This window comes from Planococcus citri, chromosome 5 (genome assembly GCF_950023065.1).
Source record: "Planococcus citri chromosome 5, ihPlaCitr1.1, whole genome shotgun sequence".
NCBI classification, from domain to species: domain Eukaryota; kingdom Metazoa; phylum Arthropoda; class Insecta; order Hemiptera; family Pseudococcidae; genus Planococcus; species Planococcus citri.
Genome location: NC_088681.1, coordinates 46,146,012 through 46,165,316, shown reverse-complemented (window position 1 = coordinate 46,165,316; position 19,305 = coordinate 46,146,012). Strand labels below are relative to the sequence as shown.

Genomic DNA, 19,305 nt, shown 5'->3' with positions numbered 1-19,305 from the left:
AGGGAATTACAAATCGCCAAACGTTCCTGGTGTCGTTTTCGTGTAGAATATCTATTCCTGTATCTGTGAGTAACGTCGCCAAGTACTGGATGAGTCCTCTTTGCATTTTTAAACGCATCTCTCGCAAATTCTGAAAATAAATCCGGCAATTTTCGCTCTTGTTTTTTTTTCAATTATTTAAATGTTTAAAAAGTTGTAAACTTGAGTAAAAACTTACCTAGATTTTTTTTCGAATTTGAAATGGAAAATGTGGCTGTGTAGTTGTTTTATCTTCTCGATGCAGTTATATAGTTTCTGTTGATGGATCGTGTTGTGTAATTTATTCCAAAAACGGATTAAGTTTGAAAATAATTTCCAAATTTTTAGGGGAACATATGTCTTGATAAACCAGTAATCGAATAATTGTGCCAGTTTTTTACGAATTGAAAAATTAATGAGGAAAAAAAGGAAAAGTAAACTACAACTTTGCAGGCACCTTTACAAAATTACTAATTTATTCAAATAAAAATATGATATAGGCTACCTGTCTAAAATAAAGATACGGAATACGTACTTGGAACTTTTCCAAAAGCGTTATTTTGCCAGGCCTTCCTATCAATTTTAAAACCGACCCAATACTTGTTTATTTGGGTATCAGGTTCTTTTTTAAGTGACATAGTATGAACTAATGAAATCCTTTTGCATTTTATTTTTATTGATTGTTGATTTATTTGTTTTGAATTTTACTGATCAATATTGTGGATTTTAAATGAAATGGTGACTTGCATGACTGGGGTGGAATTCCAATAATATTATCAATATTTTCACACTCAACCTTGAATGCTTATCATCATTTGCTGAAGAAATGATCATTGATCAATGATAAGTTAATGGCAACGATCCTTCGAGCTTCGTTGGAGTTTCAAAAATTCTCTGAAAAGGCCTAGATTTGTTCAGGTCATTTCTGCGCCAGGAGGCAATTATACGCCATGTGCTATCAATTCAAAAATTACCCAAATGGTTAAAAATTTTCACATTGTTTCTGCATTGGGAGACAATTTGTAAACAACGAGCCTTCGTTCATGTTTCAAAATTACTCTGAAAAGGCCGAGATTTGGTCAGGTCATTTCTGCGCCAGGAGGTAGTTGTAGACAAAGAACTGAACTAAATTACTTTCGTCTGAATTGCCAAAAAGATCTTATATAGAACCCCGTCGCTTGAGGGATCCTTGTAAGTAATGCTCCCAATCAAATGCATACAATATAATTACATATTCATTACAAATACATGATCCATCTATTACTGTACCTATTGGCTACTTTTTCAAAGAAACATTCAACACATTGAAGAATGAATACGTTGTGCGAACTAATTTAGCAAACGTAACCCGAGTAGCTTCGAAAATTGATAATCCATATAAACGTCACGGCTTACAGGCTATCAAGTGGAACATTAAAAGCAGTGTTTTGTTTTCTTTGTTCGTCTTGTACCAAGTTACATCCCAAATAAGTGTGTCAGCAAGTTTTTCGTTCTGTTGAAAAAGTTCATGTGGTATAAAATAGTCAAAATTAAGTTAACTCTCGAGGTGAATCAAGATGTAGATATGTTTTGCAATTATCAACACCTACTCATTTTAAATTGAGGAAAATGATTGGGTCTGTTGATCAGATTACATCAGATCTGATCATTCCCTGAGCCTAATTTGAACTGAGTAGATTTAATAAGATTCAAGTTTTATAAGATTAGACATGATTAGAAGATCAGTCTGCGATTTTTGGAAAGAGCATGATTTGAAATTCGGTATCTAATATAATCAAAATTGTAGCCGCCAAATTTTAGAACATATTAGGAAAATTTTTCAAAAATAATTCTGGTTTTTAAAAATACCATACCCGATGTTTTGTAGACGTTTGTTGACTTTATGATGTAAGTATGTACATTACTGGTATTTTGCTGTTTTAGTTTGATATTTTTCATTTTTACCGGGGGGGGGGGGGGATCATCAAAAAATTATAATTTTCACACCTTTGGACTCTTGAGAGATCTGTACTTTTGTGATTGGAATCGGGACAAATCGGTTTCTGCTCACTTGTGAGGTTCTCTTCTAAGTAGGTACCTATCTAATAAAAATAATTCTATTATAAATGGAAATGAAATATCTTTTTACCAAATATGAGAATATTTCGCTGATCAGACATCTGATCAGTAGATTAGTCCAGATGAAGAATACCACTGTGAAATAATTTAAAATTTGGCCCAGACTTGAAGCCTGTAAAAATAAACGAGTCATTATTGCAATTATGATTAAATCAATCGAAATTAAAATAGTAGACCGTACATCTGTCACGACGAGCAAAGCAAGCGCAAAAGTTACGAAAGAGGAGGCGAGCTCTACTGAAAAAAACATTGAAAACCAGATCTTGAACCGTTCGAAATTTCTGCAAAACAAGAAGAGCATAAGAAACTCGCAATGAAGATTTTCTGTGTATGTACTTATTTAATTACTCACACAGAAAAATGATTCAATCAACTTCAGACTTACTTGTACAGTATTTGATGATGCCTAACACAATGAATGATGTTTTCTCGCAATGCTCGATCAAAGCATTCTTCCTTCACATCTTGCTGCAATGTTCGATGTTCCAAAGATGAAACAGCAGAAATCAATCTTTGGTACTGTCTCATGAACTCAATCACGATGAAGAATAAAAAAATCGACATGACGTAATTCAACCAAACGGCGCTACACGCCTGTGTAAATTGAAGAGCAAACGTCAACAATTCGCTTCTTAGACTGTCCACTTTCCAAGGCCCCCAAAAAGGATATATGAACGTTTTAATCCTACCATAATACGCCAATTCTCCAAGAATTGGCAAGCAAACCACAAGTACGATGTTGAAAATGGCGTATTTCATGACTCCCATTATGAGCTGGATGTTGGACTCTTGCAAATACCAAGGATATTCGATTTGAAGCAGATGCTCGTCGGGATACGTGTAACAATTCAGATCCATTTCGAATAAGATCACGCTGATGATGTTTTTGTAATGCAATAAAAAATAGGTGCTGCTTAGAATGTTATTGAGTGCGGCGATATAAGGGGCAGGGTTGGCGAAGGCGTAGATATCGTCAGTATTGATTAAGCAGAACATGGTGGTTGACAATTCTGCTAAAAGGAGTAAAGTAAAGGGAATAATGAACCGCCAAATGTTCCGGTGATCGTTTATGTGCAGAATGTTTATTCCTGTATTCGTGAGTAAAGTTGCTACGAACTGAAGGAGGTCTCTTTGCATTTTTAAACGCATCTCGAATGCTGAAAAGCAATTTTATCACTGGCAGGTTAGTACAGTTTATACCTTGCCTATAGGACTTGAATTGTATTTGAACCACACAATATTATACTTACTCGGGTACTTACATACCTGAATTAATTTACTCGATTCCGTGCTGTTTTATGCTGATAAAACCGGTTAAAATTTAAATTTGTAATTTCATCGCAAAATTTTTCTTAATTTTTTCCCCCAAAATGGCAGAAAAATTACTTTTATTACTATTAAAAATATTTCCAGAGAATGTTTTTCTACGTTCATGAATAAATTTTTTCGGTCAACATTATTCAAGCTACGATTACCTACCCAAATAAAAACCAGCAGTGATGAATGGGGAAGGGGCCAAATCAACAAATTAAAATATTAATACAATTCAGCTGGGATCGCCACATACTTATTTCATTTGCTTGGGTCAAAATATAAAAAATGCAAAAAAAGAAAAAGAAAAGAAAAAAGGGGATGTAAAACAACTTGCTCTTTTTCAAAGCATTATTTAAGATACCTAAGGGTCAATTTTACTGTTGACCGAATGTGGGTAGTGGATACCTATTTATTTTTATTAAGTAATGGGGGGGGGGGAGGGGAGAATTTGGCGCACTAATAAGTATGTACCTACATAAACTTAAACTACAGTATACCTTTTGCCCAATTTTATACTCAATACCAATAGAAACATTTATTCTTGAAAGGGTGATTGGTGGATTGATGCACCATACCCTACCCTTCTACAAAGCGGTAGATATTGGATTTTGCGAGATCAAATAATAGAACAGGGCTGGACAATATTCAATTTTCAAGGTTGAAAAAAATTACTCCACTCCGCACCAGATGGTGGAGTTTATTTATTGATTTAATACCTATTATTAAAACTGCCAATCTGTATAATTGATTTTTACAAGGATGGGGAGGGGGGTTAGCGAGACAGGTTTTCCCCCAACCTAGTCCCCCTACCCTGGGCACAATTTCAAATCAATTATCAGAATTCCCCAATGCTTTCAAATTATGAAATTTTCAATCAGTTTTCATAGTTCACATGCCCAAAAATGACAATACCTACTTCTAATTATTTTTCTGAAATTTCATCGTCCTTACACGATTTTAAATCAATTATCAGAATTCTGCATTGATTCTAAATTATGAAATTTTCAATTATTTTCTTAATTCATGTTCCCTCTTCATTATAAATTGTTTTTCAGAGATTGCATATTTTTCAAATTAATAAATCTCAACTTTCAAGTTCACATTGACCACAAATTACATACAGAACCTTTAATAAATTTTTGAAATTCACATTGTGTCTAATAATTGACGAAATTGCAAATCATTTTTCAGAAACTTTGTTTCTTCTTCTTATGTTTCTCAGAATTTTTCACTCAAATAGGTACTTTTTGCCACTACTTATTGGCTTTAATATCGCCTCTACATTTATTAGCTTGGCTTGGCTTGCCACCACTCATTGGCTTAACTTACCACTAAGTATTTTTTGGCCTTTTTGCTGCATATGCAACCTATGATATTCAAAATTTAATTAATTTCAAACTAAATTTAAAAACCAGACCGAAAATCAAAAATAATACCTAATAACAAACAAAAGTCTCAGATTGGCAAAATCTGTTGAAAATCACGACATATCATTTCTTTGGTCATAACCTCAGTTCTGACTACATAAAAAAAAACAACAATCAATCACAAAACAATAAAATCAAATATAGCTACTTCAATTTTTGGACCAGTCAAATCACCAGTCACTTTTTTCTTTTCTAGCGACCATCTAGAGAAAAACACGTGAAGTGGTAAATTAATGATTCAAATGAACTGTGTATGTATTTACAAGCTGTGGACTTACCTAAACGATATGTTAGTAGTTTTAGCTAAAATATCTGTTATTGTAGTCTCAAAAATTTCTTTATTTCGCTAATTAATTACAGTAGTCATATCCCCGCAGTCAGAACCCTAGTCTCATAGGGCTACCAAGTGCTTACATCACGACAACCGGTAGAAGATTTGTTTACATCTTTTAGGGAAGGGGGAGGGGGTAGAAAGCAAAATTTACATGGGAAAAATCAGTTTTTCGAGCTTTTCTCAGAACCTAGTGAAGCTACAAGGTTCAAATAAAGAGTTTCAGTGGCTTACTTCAATGTCTAAAAAAAATATTTCATGAATTTTTCTTGAAACTCAACTGGTTTTCAAAAATTACCCAACAGGGTAACATTTTCTTACATTGTTTTTGCGTCAAGAGACAATTTGCAGACAACGAGCCTTTGTCCAAGTTTCAAAAATTCTCTGAAAAATCCGAGATTTGTTTAGGTCACTTCTGCGCCAGGAGGCAATTGTAGACAAGGAACTGAACCGAATTATGTACTTTAGTCTGAGCGGAGAACTGCCAAAGGAATAATCTTCAATGGAACCCCGTCGCTTGAGGAATTCCTGTAAATAAGTAATGCTCCCGATAAAATACAATATAATTACATATTCATTACATAAGTACATGATCCATCCATTAAACTAACTATTGGCTACTTTTTCAAAGAAAGGTTCAATACATTGAAGAAAGAATACGTTGTGCGAACTAATTTAGCAAACGTGACCCGAGTAGCTTCAAAAACTGATAGTCCATATAAACGTAATGGCTTGCAGGCTGTCAAGTGGAACATTAAAAGCAGTGTTCTGTTTTCTTTGTTTGTCTTGTACCATGTTACATCCCAAATAAGCGTGTCAGCAAGGTTTTCGTTCTGTTGAAAAAATTCATGTGGTATAACATAGTCAAAATTAAGCAAACTCTCAAAACAATTCTACTACCTATCTACGGAAATGAAATATTTGTTACCAAATATGAGAATATCTCGCTAATCAAGCATCTGATCAGTAGATTAATCCAGATGAAGAATACCACCGTGAAATAATTTAAAACTTGACCCAGACTTGAAGCCTGTAAAAGTAAACGAGTCATTCTTGCAATAAATTATTAAATCAGTCGAAATTAAAATAATAGACCGTACATTTATCATGACGAGCAAAGCAAGCGCGAAAGTTATGAAGGACATGGCGAGTTCTACCGAGAAAAGCATTGAGAACCAGATCTTGAATCGTTCGAAATTCCTACGAAACAAGAAAGCACGAGAAACCCTCAATTAAGATTTTCTATAAGTTAGGTAAGTACCTATATTTAATTACTCAGGTACTTAGAAAAATGACTCGATCAACTCAAGACTTACTTGTGCAGTATTTGATGATGCCTAACACAATGCATGATGTTTTCTCGCAATGCTCGATCAAAGCATTCTTCCTTCACAACTTGCTGCAATGTTCGATGTTCCAAAGATGAAACAGCAGAAATCAATCTTTGGTACTGTCTCATGAACTCAATCACGATGAAGAATAAAAAAATCGACACGACGTAATTCAACCAAACGGCGCTACACGCCTGAGTAAATTGTAGTACAAACGTCATCAACTCGCTTCTTAAACTGTCCACTTTCCAAGGCGCCCAAAAAGGATATATGAACGTTTTAATCCTACCGTAATACACCAATTCTCCAAAAACTGGTAAACTGACCATTAATACGACGTTGAAGATGGCGTATTTCATGACTCCCATTATGAGCTTGATGTTGGACTCTTGCAAATACCAAGGGTATTCGATTTGAAGCAGATGCTCGTCCGGATACGTGTAACAATTCTGATCCATTTCGAATAAGATTTCGCTGATGATGTTTTTGTAATGTAATAAAAGGTAGGCGCTGTTTAGAACGTTGGTGGCTGCGGCGATATATGGGGCAGGGTTGGCGAAGGCGTAGAAATCATTGGTATTGATTAAGCAGAACGCGGTGGTTGACAATCCTGCTGAAAGGAATGAAGTGAAGAGTATAATGAATCGCCAAATGCTCCATTGATCGTTTTCATGCAAAATGTTTACTCCTGTATCTGTGAGTAAAGTTGCCACGAGCTGAAGAAGGTCTCTTCGCATTTTTAAACGCATTTCGAATGCTGAAAATCAATTTTATCGTTGAGATGTTCGTAGGTACCTTAATAGGACTTGAAATTGCATTTGAACGACATAATTATACTCAGGTACTTACACTACTTATGTTCGTAATAATAACTTACTCGATGTTGTGCTGGTTTTTTTTTTAATTCCAGAAAAATTTGTTTTATTATGCTAAAAGTAAAAATATTTTCAGCGAATGTATTTCTACTTTCATGAAACTATTTGTTTTGGTCAACATTATTCGAGTTGCGAATTCCTATCCTTAAATGAAAACCAGCGGTGATGAATGTGGAAGGGGCGAAAACAACGAATTAAATCATTAATAAGGTTATGTATTTTATTTTTTTGGGTCAAAATATAAGAAAGACAAAAAAAAAATGTTTGTAAAACACCCTAAACTTTTTCAAAGCATTGTTTATGTAGGGCTAGGGAGTAGGGATTAACTTTATTCTTGACTGAATGTGGGTATTTATTTGGTTAAACGAGTACGTATTAAGTTTTACTAAGAAATAAAAAGAAAACTAAAAAAACGCACTGGTAGGTAGCTAAGTAGGTATATTAATTTAAAGTACGGTACCTACACGTTGGTATACCTTTTGTCCAATTTTATATCTACTCAATATCAATGAAAACATTTTTTTTTAAATCTAAGATTAAAACTACTTATTTATGTATGTTATATTTACATGTTTATAATCTTAATCGTTGATAGGGGGGGAGGGGGTGAGACAGGTTGTAACCCATACCCCATAGGCGATTGTTAAGGACCCCAACTACCAACTCCACCTGTTAATTATTATCCAGCACGTGCCTAGAGAAGCGCTGCACTTTTCCTCTGTGTAGCCAGGTCCCCAACGCGTCTCAAGGATCAGATTGTAAGAGGGAGTTTTAGAGCTGAGGGGGTTGCTGAAGTTATAAAATTTTAAATTTTGAATTTGAGGTTTACAATTTGAATTGAGGACAAAAAAGATAAGTTACATAAATACTCTAAATAAAGGCTCAGTTTTAGGTTTTTGCAAAAAATTTATAAAATTCATAAATGATTGATTTGCCGAATTTACATAGATAGGAAAAGGCGTACCTATCCATTGAAAATGAAGTAAATTATTTCATAGTACATACCTTGTAAAGATTATTTATTCAAGGAAAGAACAAAATAGTGAGAAAATCAATAGAATTATAGGTACGTACCTACTTGAACACCTCTTTGAACTGGAAAAAAAAAACGTTAGGTATACTTGTATAAAGAAAAAGATGATACCTACTTAAATAAAATTCTTATTAAAATTCAGTAACCCCCCAAATTAATGAATAATTAACTTAATTTTCTGGAACCACTGGTTTTAAACAGTGTCTGTTTCAAACACGGGTTTCAATCAGTATCTATTTCAAACATTGGTTTAAAACAGTGTCTGTCACAAACACTGCACTGGTTTTAAGCACTGTCTGTCACAAACACTGCTTTTCAACAGTGTCTGTTAAGAACATGGGTTTCAAACAGTGTCTGTCGCAAACACCGGTTTCAAACAGTACTTATTTCAAACATTGGTTTTAAACAGTGCCTGTCACAAACACTGGTTTTAAGCAGTGTCTTCATCAAATATGGGTTTTAAACAGTGTCTGTCACAAACACTGGTTTTATGCAGTGTCAGTCACAAACACTGGTTTTAAACAGTATCTGTTTCAAACACGGGTTTCAAACATGGGTTTCAAACATGGGTTTCAAACATTATCTATTTCAAACATTGGTTCAAAACAGTGTCTGTCACAAACACTGGTTTTAAACAGTGTTCGTCCCAAACACTGTTTCTAAGCAGTGTTCGTCACAAACACTGGATTTAAACAGTGTATGTTTCAAACACTGGTTTCAAACAGTATCTATTTCAAACATTGATTTGAAACAGTGTCTGTCACAAACACTGGTTTTAAATGGTGTCTGTTTCAAACACTGGTTTCAAACAGTACCCATTTCAAACATTGGTTTCAAACAGTACCCATTACAAACATTGGTTTTAATTAGTGTCTGTCACAAACACTGGATTTAAACGGTGTCTGTTTCAAACACGGGTTTCAAACATTATCTATTTCAAACATTGGTTTAAAACAGTGTCTGTCACAAACACTGGTTTCAAACAGTGTCTGTCACAAAAACTGGTTTCAAACAGTGTCTGTCACAAACACTGATTTCAAACAGTGTCTGTCACAAACACTGATTTCAAACAGTGTCCATCACAAACACTGGTTTCAAACAATATCTGTTTCAAACACTGGTTTCAAACAGTATCTATTTCAAATATTATGGGTTTTAAACTGTGTCTGTCACAAACACTGGTTTCAAACAATATCTGTTTCAAACACTGGTTTCAAACAGTGTCTATTTCAAGTATGGGGTTTACACCGTGTCTGTCACAAACACTGGTTTTATGCAGTGTCGGTCTCAAGCACTGGTTTTAAACAGTGTTCGTCACAAACACTGTTTTTAAGCAGTGTTCGTCACAAACACTGGATTTAAACAGTGTCTGTTTCAAACAGTGTCTGTCACAAACACTGGTTTTAAACGGTGTCTGTTTCAAACACTGGTTTCAAACAGTACCCATTTCAAACATTAGTTTCAAACAGTACCCATTTCAAACATTGGTTTTAATAAGTGTCTGTCACAAACACTGGTTTCAAACAGTGTCCATCACAAACACGGGTTCAAACAATATCTGTTTCAAACACGGGTTTCAAACATTATCTATTTCAAACATTGGTTTTAAACAGTGTCTGTCACAAACACTGGTTTTAAACAGTGTTCGTCACAAACACTATTTTTAAACAGCGCCTATCAGTCTACTGTATCAATTTTTTCATAAGTATATCCAGTATTTTTTGTGTGAAGTGTTATCAATAATTTCTCTGATAATTTGATCTTCTCATTAAAAAATTTCGAATCTGTCTGAAGGTATCCTTGAAAATTTTCCGTCTTATGTAGGTAGTTAAGGAAAACTCATACCTCTTATAGGTACCTCGGCCTACCTAAACATTTTAATTTTCCTTTTTTGGATTTTTGGAGGTCTCAAATGTGAAATTTTTTAATAATGAGATGAGAAATAAATCAGCGTACTTTTCAAGGTGAAAGCTAAACTTTTTACGATAGTGAGTAGGTACAAAAATTGAAATCTACTACCTATTTTAAAAATTAAAAAATTTTAGTAAAGCCTTTTTCTTTTCTTTTTTTGCAAAGTAATTTTTTAAAATGAAATCTCAACATCTCAGAGGTAGAGAAACAATTTTTTAATGTGAGAAGTTTATTTTTTGGCTTTGTAACTGTAATACAAGTTAGGTAAATGTTTTTGTTTTAAATTTAAATTTTGAACAAAAAAGAGAAAAGAGGCCCGAGCGAAACAAGGGCAAAAGTTTTCGAAAATCTGTGTTTTGAGAAGTAAAAAAACAATGTTTTCTTTCATCACAGGCCCTTCAATAAATTGACTAGCGAAGGAGCTAAGATTCGGTTCGATGTTTACATGAGATACTCTTTCGGTGAACCAAAATTCAGCTCAGATTGCTCTCATTGTTTCTGCGCCAGGAGGCAGTTGTAGGCAAGGAACTGAATTGAATTACTTTAGTCTGAGTGGAGATCTGCCAAAGCAATAATTTTCTATGGAACCCCGTCGCTTGACGGATTGCTCCCCATGAAATACAATATATTCATTACATGTGTACATGATCTATCCATTACTCTATCTACATATTGGCTACTTTTTCAAAGAAAGATTCAATACATTGAAGAAAGAATACGTTGTGCGAACTAATTTAGCAAACGTAACTCGAGTGGCTTCGAAAATTGATAATCCATATAAACGCAATGGCTTGCAGGCCGTCAAGTGGAACATTAAAAGCAGCGTTTTGTTTTCTTTGTTTGTTTTGTACCAAGTTACATCCCAAATAAGTGTGTCAGCAAGTTTTTCGTTCTGTTGAAAAAGTTCATACGGTATAAAATAGTCAAAATTAAGCAAACTGTCAAGACGAATCCAGATGTTTGTTTTGCAGCTAACATTCCCTGTGCCTATAATTTGAACTGAGTATAGACTTAATCAGATTGAAGTTTTGATGCGATTAGACACGATCATAGATCAGTTTTCGAACATTTTTGGAGAATATTTCAAAAATTCCGGCCTTTTAAAATACCAGACCCGATGTCTTTTTGATGCTCGATGTACGATGTGAATTAATATTTTGCTGTTTTAGTCACCTTTTTTTTTGTGGAATCTCCAAAAAATCAAAATGTTGACATTTTTGGACTCTTGAGGGACCTGTAGTTTTGAAATTGGGGAGCTAAAAATTTTATAACTAATTAAGGGGTCGATCCTCTTACTTTGAATAAAATGGGTCAAATCGGTTTCTGCACACTTGTGAGATTCCCTTCTAAGTGGGTAATAAAAACTATTCTATCATCTATGGAAATGAAATATTTTTTTTTTACCAAATATGAGAATATTTCGCTGATTAGGCATCTGATCAGTAGATTAATCCAGATGAAGAATACAATCGTGAAGTAGTTTAAAACTTGGCCCAGACTTGAAGCCTGTAAAAGTAAACGAGTCATTCTTGCAATAATGATTAAATCAATGGAAATGTGGACAATATACCGTACATTTATCATGACTAGGGTGCGGCATTATATGCAAATGCATATTTTGCAGGTGATCTCGGATTCTAAAAGTAATGAAAGCATTTTACGTTTCAGGGAAATCCCTGCATTTTGAGCCCAATTTCATTTTACATATTTTACATATTTTGGGAAAAAACGCGTATTTTTACATATTTTGAGTATTTTTTACACATTTTTCACACATATTTTCACATATTTTGCCAAATTGAAAAATTGCTCAAAAAACAGTCATTTTACGTTTTTTATTCTCGTAAAAAATCGTATAGAAAAGAAAATTTTGTATAAAAAAAATTTAAAAACAAATGTTTATTCTGCGAAATTTGAATTTTTGTTCTTTTTTTTCATTTTTCTTTGGTGTTTAGACTTGGAGTAAAATTTGGACAACAATTTTGAACACAGTTTTCGAACAGCTACGAAATGATACCCATATTAAAGTTGCATATTTTTTACATATTTCAACAAAAACGCATATTTTGGCCATATTTGGGGTAAAAAAGGTCGCATATTTAATGCATATTTCGGTCTTTTTACTCACATATAATGCCGCACCCTAATCATGACGAACAAGGCAAGCGCGAAAGTTACAAAGGACATGAGAAGTTCTACTGAGAAAAACATTGAAAACCAGATCTTGAATCGTTCGAAGTTTCTGCAAAACAGAAGAACACGAGTTACTCACTTAAGTACACAGAAAAATGACTCGTCAATCAACTTGAGGACTCACTTATGCAGTATTTGATGATGCCTAACACAGTGAATGATATTTTCACGCAATGCTCGATCAAAGCATTCTTCCTTCACATCTTGCTGCAATGTTCGATGTTCCAAAGATGAAACAGCAGCAATCAATCTCTGATACTGTCTCATGAATTCAATCACGACGAAGAATAAAAAAATTGACACGACGTAACTCAACCAAACGGCGTCACACGCCTGTATAATTTGAAATGCGACCGTCATCAACTCGCTTCTCAGACTGTCCACTTTCCAAGGCACCCAAAAAGGATATATGAACGTTTTAATCCTACCGTAATACGCCAATTCTCCAAAAACTGGTAAACTGACCATTATTACGATGTTGAAGATGGCGTATTTCATCACTCCCATTACGCGTTTGATGTTGGACTCTTGCAAATACCAAGGGTATTCGATTCGAAGCAGATGCTCGTCCGGATACGTGTAACAATTCTGATCCATCTCGAATAAGATTTCGCTGATGATGTTTTTGTAATGCAGTAAAAGGTAAACGCTGCTTAGAATGTTGTTGGCTGCGGCGATATAAGGGGCAGGGTTGACAAAAGCGTAGAAGTCATTTGTATTGATTAAGCAGAATATAGCGGTTGACAATCCTGCTGTAAGTAATGGAGTAAAGAGTATAATGAATCGCCAAATGCTCCAGTGATCGTTTTCGTGCAGAATGTTTATTCCTGTATTTGTGAGTAAGGTTGCCACGAACTGAAGGAGGTCTCTTTGCATTTTTAAACGTATCTCGAATGCTGGAAAATCAATTCTATCACTGAGATGTACCTACAAGACTTGAATTGTATTCGAACGATATATGTATGTATGTAATATAACCTACTCAGGTACTTAAACATACCTACATTTCAAATAACTTACTCGGTGTTGGTGAAACTGGTTAAAATTCACATCTGTAACTTCATCGCAAAATTTTTCTTCATTTTTCTTTTAAATTGGCGAAAAATTAGCTAATAATATTTCCAGTGAATGTTTTTCTACTTCCATGAATTACTTATTTTGGTCAACATTATTCGAGTTGTGAATATATCTACCTATGTACCCAGATGAAACCCAGCTGAATGGGGCTGGAATCGCTACCTATGTATTTTATTTGTTTTTGTCAAAATATAAGAAATGAAAAAAAAAAAAAACTTGTAAAATACCTACCCTAAACTTTTTTGAAACATTATTCAGGTAGGGATCAATTTTTATTGTTGACTGAATGTGGGTATTTATTTAGTTATTAGTTACATACGAGTATTATTATTTTTATTAAGAAATGAAAAAAAAAAACAAACAAAAAACCCAGTGGTACATACCTTGGTATATAAATTTAAACTACGGTATTATGTACCTTTTGTCCAATGTATGGTCTACCTGATTGTACGTACACAATTCATACACAATTGAATATTTATTGTGCGATCTACATACTTAAGTATTAGTTTTTTAAAGAAATATTTAATACATTAAAGAATGAATACGTAGTTCGAACTAGTCTAGTAAATGTCTCTCGAGTAGCTTCAAAAACTGAAAATCCATACAGACGCAATGGCTGGCAAGCCGTTGAATGGAATAATAAAATTAGCCTTTTATTTTCTCTGTTTGCTTTGTACCAAGGTGCGTCCCAAATTAGGGTCTCGGATAGTTTGTCGTTCTGTTGAAAGAATTTATTCATTATTGCAAACCATCACCTATTATAAATAGGTACCTATGTACTGTAGGTAGATAGATAGAGGTGCTGTACGATGTGGCTATATTTGAGAAATTCATCCCTTCATGTCCATTAGAAAATTCATTTTCTCTTTCAAGTCCAATTTTGTAGCGATTGAATAGTTGTTTCAAAATAGGTAGGTGCCTACTTATTCAACTACATATCATGAAATCGTGTTCAGAGGATACTAGCAATCATTTTGCTCTGATTATTCAAAATGTATTTTTTAGTGATTTTTTAGACACTTGAAATTTTGAAGCATTATCAATTTTTTTTCAGGAGGCTTTCACTTTTGAGACATGTAATTGCAAAAATTGAATATTCTTAAATCTGAAATGAGATAAGATAAGTAAGTATAGAGGTACTTGAAACTTTGACGCGCTCTGGGAGCTAAATAAGGGGGTTTGCAAATTATTCTTTATTGAGATATTTGCAATAAACTCCGAACCCCGAAATCCAAATTCTAATTGTAAGATCCGAAATGAGATACTTACTTACTTGAAATTTTGAAGTGCTACCGGTATCATTTTTTTTCAAGCGGCTTCACTTTCGAGGTATTTGCAAAAAACTTCAAATTCTTAACCCTAGAATGAGATGTTTGAAATTTTGAAGCGCTTTTGGAGGCTGAACAAAGGATTTTAAGCTGACAATGAAATTTAGAAAATTGAATTTCCGATCGCTGTTGCAACATCAATCAGTTCTTCGAATAGGATTTTCTAGACATTCTAAAGAGCTGCGAGTTCAGAAATCTAATACGAGGTACCTACTTAAAATGTTGAGGCGTTCTGTAGGCTGAGTGGGAGTGGAGGTGGAGGAAATTCAAGATTAAAATGCTGAGGACTAAAGATAGATATGAGAAATAACTTTCCAGTCATTACTTTTTTTCTACTAGAGGACTCCGTTTTTAAGATATTTCTTGCAAAAAATCCAAATTTTGAAATGTTTCCCTATTGATTTCCTTTTATACTCTTCAAGTGCTTTTTATTCATTTTGTGATTTTACTACAAAGAGTGAAAGAAGCTTATTTTTACCAAACTTGAAAATATTTCGCTGATCAGGCATGTAATCAGAAGAGTTATCCAAATGAAGAATACAACCGTGAAATAATTCAAAACTTGACCAAGACTTGAAGCCTGCAAACAAAATTCCATGCTTAAGAATAATAACTTACTTATAAGTATAGGTTGCGTATATTATTCAAAGAATCAAACTCGGAGTAAAAAGACGCATTTCAACGTCTTATCTTACGTTTATTGCGACGTACAATGCAAGTGCGAAAGTCACAGCTGATATGGCGAGATTTACTGAAAAAAGTGCCGAAAACCAAATCCTGAACAATTGAAAATTTCTGCGAAACGGAAACATTAAGAACATGATTAGGAAAGTACCTAAGTACATAGTTATTACTTGAATGGATGCAAACGAATAACGAAAGAACCCCTTCGTCATTCAGTCATTAATCTTGCCCATACAATTAAGGACCAAGGAGGTCAAATTTATTAAAAGTTCAAGTCCTTGTAAGCTTTCCCTCCTGCGAAAAAATCTTCCCAAAATTTTGAAATGGTAGCTCCTTTGATGTCTGGCAAGAAAGTTTACTTTCAGGTATGACTTCGACTGAAAAAAATTCAAAAATATTGTTTCCAGTCACATTTTTTGACTGCAAATAACATTTCGAAGTCTAATTTTGATGGAAATGGGGAAAAATAGGTACCTATCCTTTTGGAGTTCAAAGTGTTCAATTAAACCAAAAGTGTGTTTTTACTGTTCTGTAAGCCATCTAACATTTACAAGAACAGGGCGAAGAATTGCATATCTGACTCACATTCAGCTTTATTAACGTTGGAAAATGACCCTCAAAATACAATGATAGTCAAAATATGACCAAATTTAAAATATTCTCTTCGACTTTTTTCATGAACTTATGCAATTTTTGTGCCCCCTCCCTCGTGGAAAATTCCAAACCCTCTTTATTTGAAGAGCAGAAATTTTCCAAAATTTTTGTAGGCTTCTATGTAGATTGTGGATCGCCTCATAAGCTAAATTATTAACTAAGTATACCTATCTGAGAAATTCCCTCAACAGTTGGAAAAATGATTCAATTTTCGACTCACTTGTACAGTATTTGATGATGTCTAACACAGTGAATGATATTTTTTCGCAATATGCGATCAAAACCTTCTTCCTTCTCAACTTGATGCAATTGTTCGATGTTCAAGAGATGATACAGCAGCAATCAATCTCTGATACTGCCTCATGAATTCGACGACTGTGAAAAGCAAAAAAGTCGAAACGACATAATTCAGCCAAGCGGCGCATAACCCTTGTGATAATTGGAATCCAAACGTCAACAACTCGATCCTCAGACCTTCCACTTTCCAAGGCGTCCAAAAAGGATATATGAACGTTTTAATCCTACCGTAATACGCCAATTCTCCAAAAATTGGTATACAAACCATAAGAATACAGTTGAACAAAGCGTATTTGATAACCTTCAGCATTATTTTGATATTATCCTCTTGTAAATACCAAGGAAACTCGATTTTCAGCAGATACTCGTCCGGATACGTGTAACAATTCCGATCCATTTCGAACAATAACTCGCCGACGATGCTTTTATGATGGAATAGAAGGTAGAAGCTGCTGAGAAGGTTGGTGGCTGCGGCGATATAAGGAGAAGGATTGGCGAAAGCGTAGAAATTATCGGTGTTAGTTAAACAGAACACGGTAGTAGAAAGTTCAGCACAGAGGATCATCGTGAAGGGTATTATAAATCGCCAAAAGTTCCAGTGATCGTTTTCTTGCAGAATGTTTACTCCTGTATCAGTGAGTAAAGTTGCCACGAATTGGAGGAGTCCTCTTTGCATTTTTAATCGCATTTTTAACGTTGGAAATTCATCAAGTAGGTACTCTTCTTTCGCTACTTTACCAGTGGTTTAAAATGTGTGCAAATATCAACTTACTTACCTAGATTTTTCCTTAAAATTGTGCTACCTACTTTGAGGTAATGGAACTCGTCAAAATGCAAATTTATGCATTCATCATCACATTTTCGTTGATTTTCTTTTTCAAAATAACTATGCGGATAAAGATCAACTTGATTGCCAAATAGTCTATGGAAAATTGTATTCATATTTACAGAATTTGAAATGGAATTGGGAAGGAGAAAACAGAATTGAACAAAGTCAATTGGGTAAATAAGAATTTACAACTTTGACTGGAAGAAACCACCTCATAATTGTTTATTTACTCAGATGAACGAGTAGTGATGTAGAAAAGAAAAATCAACAAATACTTTCGTGAAACTTTTTTAAAAAGCTTTTTTCAGCCATCAATTATAAAGTTTACTTAATATACTTCTGCTATTTAATTGCGTACATTTATATGTAGTACCTACCTACTGATGTATTGAGGTTGGAATTTTTATAATTACCTACCTAAGAATTTCAAGTTGATATTTCTGAATCGCTTCACCAATTTCTTTGAAAAGTTTATCTTTAGGTACCTACCTACTAGAAGTTTTTGTAGATGAGTTTTAAATCATACGAGTATAGATGAAATGAGTTACTTAATGATAAATTACTCGTCGAATTCTTCTCAAAATATGAGAGGAAAAATTAAGTCACCTATAGGTTATCGGTATCATTTTTTTGAACACATCTTTTTAAAATAATTATTTATGTATTTGATTTAAAAAAAAAAAAAAAAAAAAAAAAACGAATTAAAATTAGCAAAATAATTTAATAAGTAATTACTCTAGGTATTGAATTTATGCAAAAATTTTATAAAATTTATGAATGATTAATTCGCCAAATCTACATACCATGAAAAGACGTAGGTACCTACGTATTAAAAATAAAGTAAATTATTTCTTAGGATATTGCAAAGATTTTTCATTCAATGAATGGACAAAATACTTAGTTAGAAAACCAATAAGCTAAAATTGAAAAAAAAAATGTTTGAACAGAATCATGTACCTGAACATCCCCAAAAACTGAAAAAAAAACTTACGTACCTACATGAAGAAAAAAAGTCGATAAATTCATATTAAAATCAGGTAAACCACCAAATAATTGAAAAATCAACTAAATAATTTGCTTGAAAATCATCGAAATGTTCATAAAACTTTGCAAAGTTTCACGAAATATCAACAAAACTTTAAAAAGTAAGGGCAATTTTGTAGTAAATTATGCATAAATTTCGCGAAATGCAAAAATTGTACTTATTAAAAAGTTGCTAATTACCTAACATGACATTTTTTAAAAATTACGAAATTCCATAAAAAATTGCTAGAAAATAGGAAACAATTCTTTAAAAAATGATTGAAGATCTAGATAAATATGCTGAAATGGTGTTACATTGTATCAATTTTTTCATAAATATTTCCAGTATTTTTCACATTGATGTTATTAATTTCTTCGATAATTTCATTTCCTCATAAAAAAATTTCCAAAATTGTCTGAAGATGTCTTTGAAAATTTGTCGACTGATATGAGGAAAAAATATCAATTTTGTCGATTCATGATACACAACTTATAAACATTTCAATTTTCCTTTTTGGATTTTTGGAAGCCTTAAATGTGAATTTTTCATTTTTCAAAAAAAAAATGTCATGCACATGAGAAATGAATGGCTCTGAGTAAAATGAGGGCAAAAGCTTTTAAAAATTTGTATTTCAAGAACCATTAAAAACGACGTTTTTTTTTGTTTTTTGTGTTTTCATGCGATAAGTTTATTTTTTTGGCTTCTGAAGTGGAATGTTTTTGTTTTTGTTTTTAGACTTTTCAGTTTTGAACAACAAAAAAAAAATTAAAACAGGCCCGAGCGAAACAATTCCAAAAGTTTTCGAAAATCTGTTTTTTGAGAAGTAAAAATACAATGTATTTCTTTTATCGAAGGTCC

The 19,305-nt window shown here is 33.4% G+C and overlaps 1 protein-coding gene across 1 annotated transcript; it reads right to left on the bottom strand.

The window, feature by feature from the left end:
- Positions 1–5,825: 5,825 nt before the first annotated feature.
- LOC135848377 (uncharacterized) lies at positions 5,826–7,288 on the bottom strand. Its single transcript, XM_065368277.1, has 4 exons — positions 6,525–7,288; positions 6,309–6,408; positions 6,137–6,238; positions 5,826–6,041 (listed from the first exon to the last, which is right to left on the bottom strand). Exons 1-4 carry the CDS (start codon positions 7,286–7,288, stop codon positions 5,826–5,828), a joined length of 1,182 nt encoding a protein of 393 aa, XP_065224349.1.
- Positions 7,289–19,305: the final 12,017 nt, after the last annotated feature.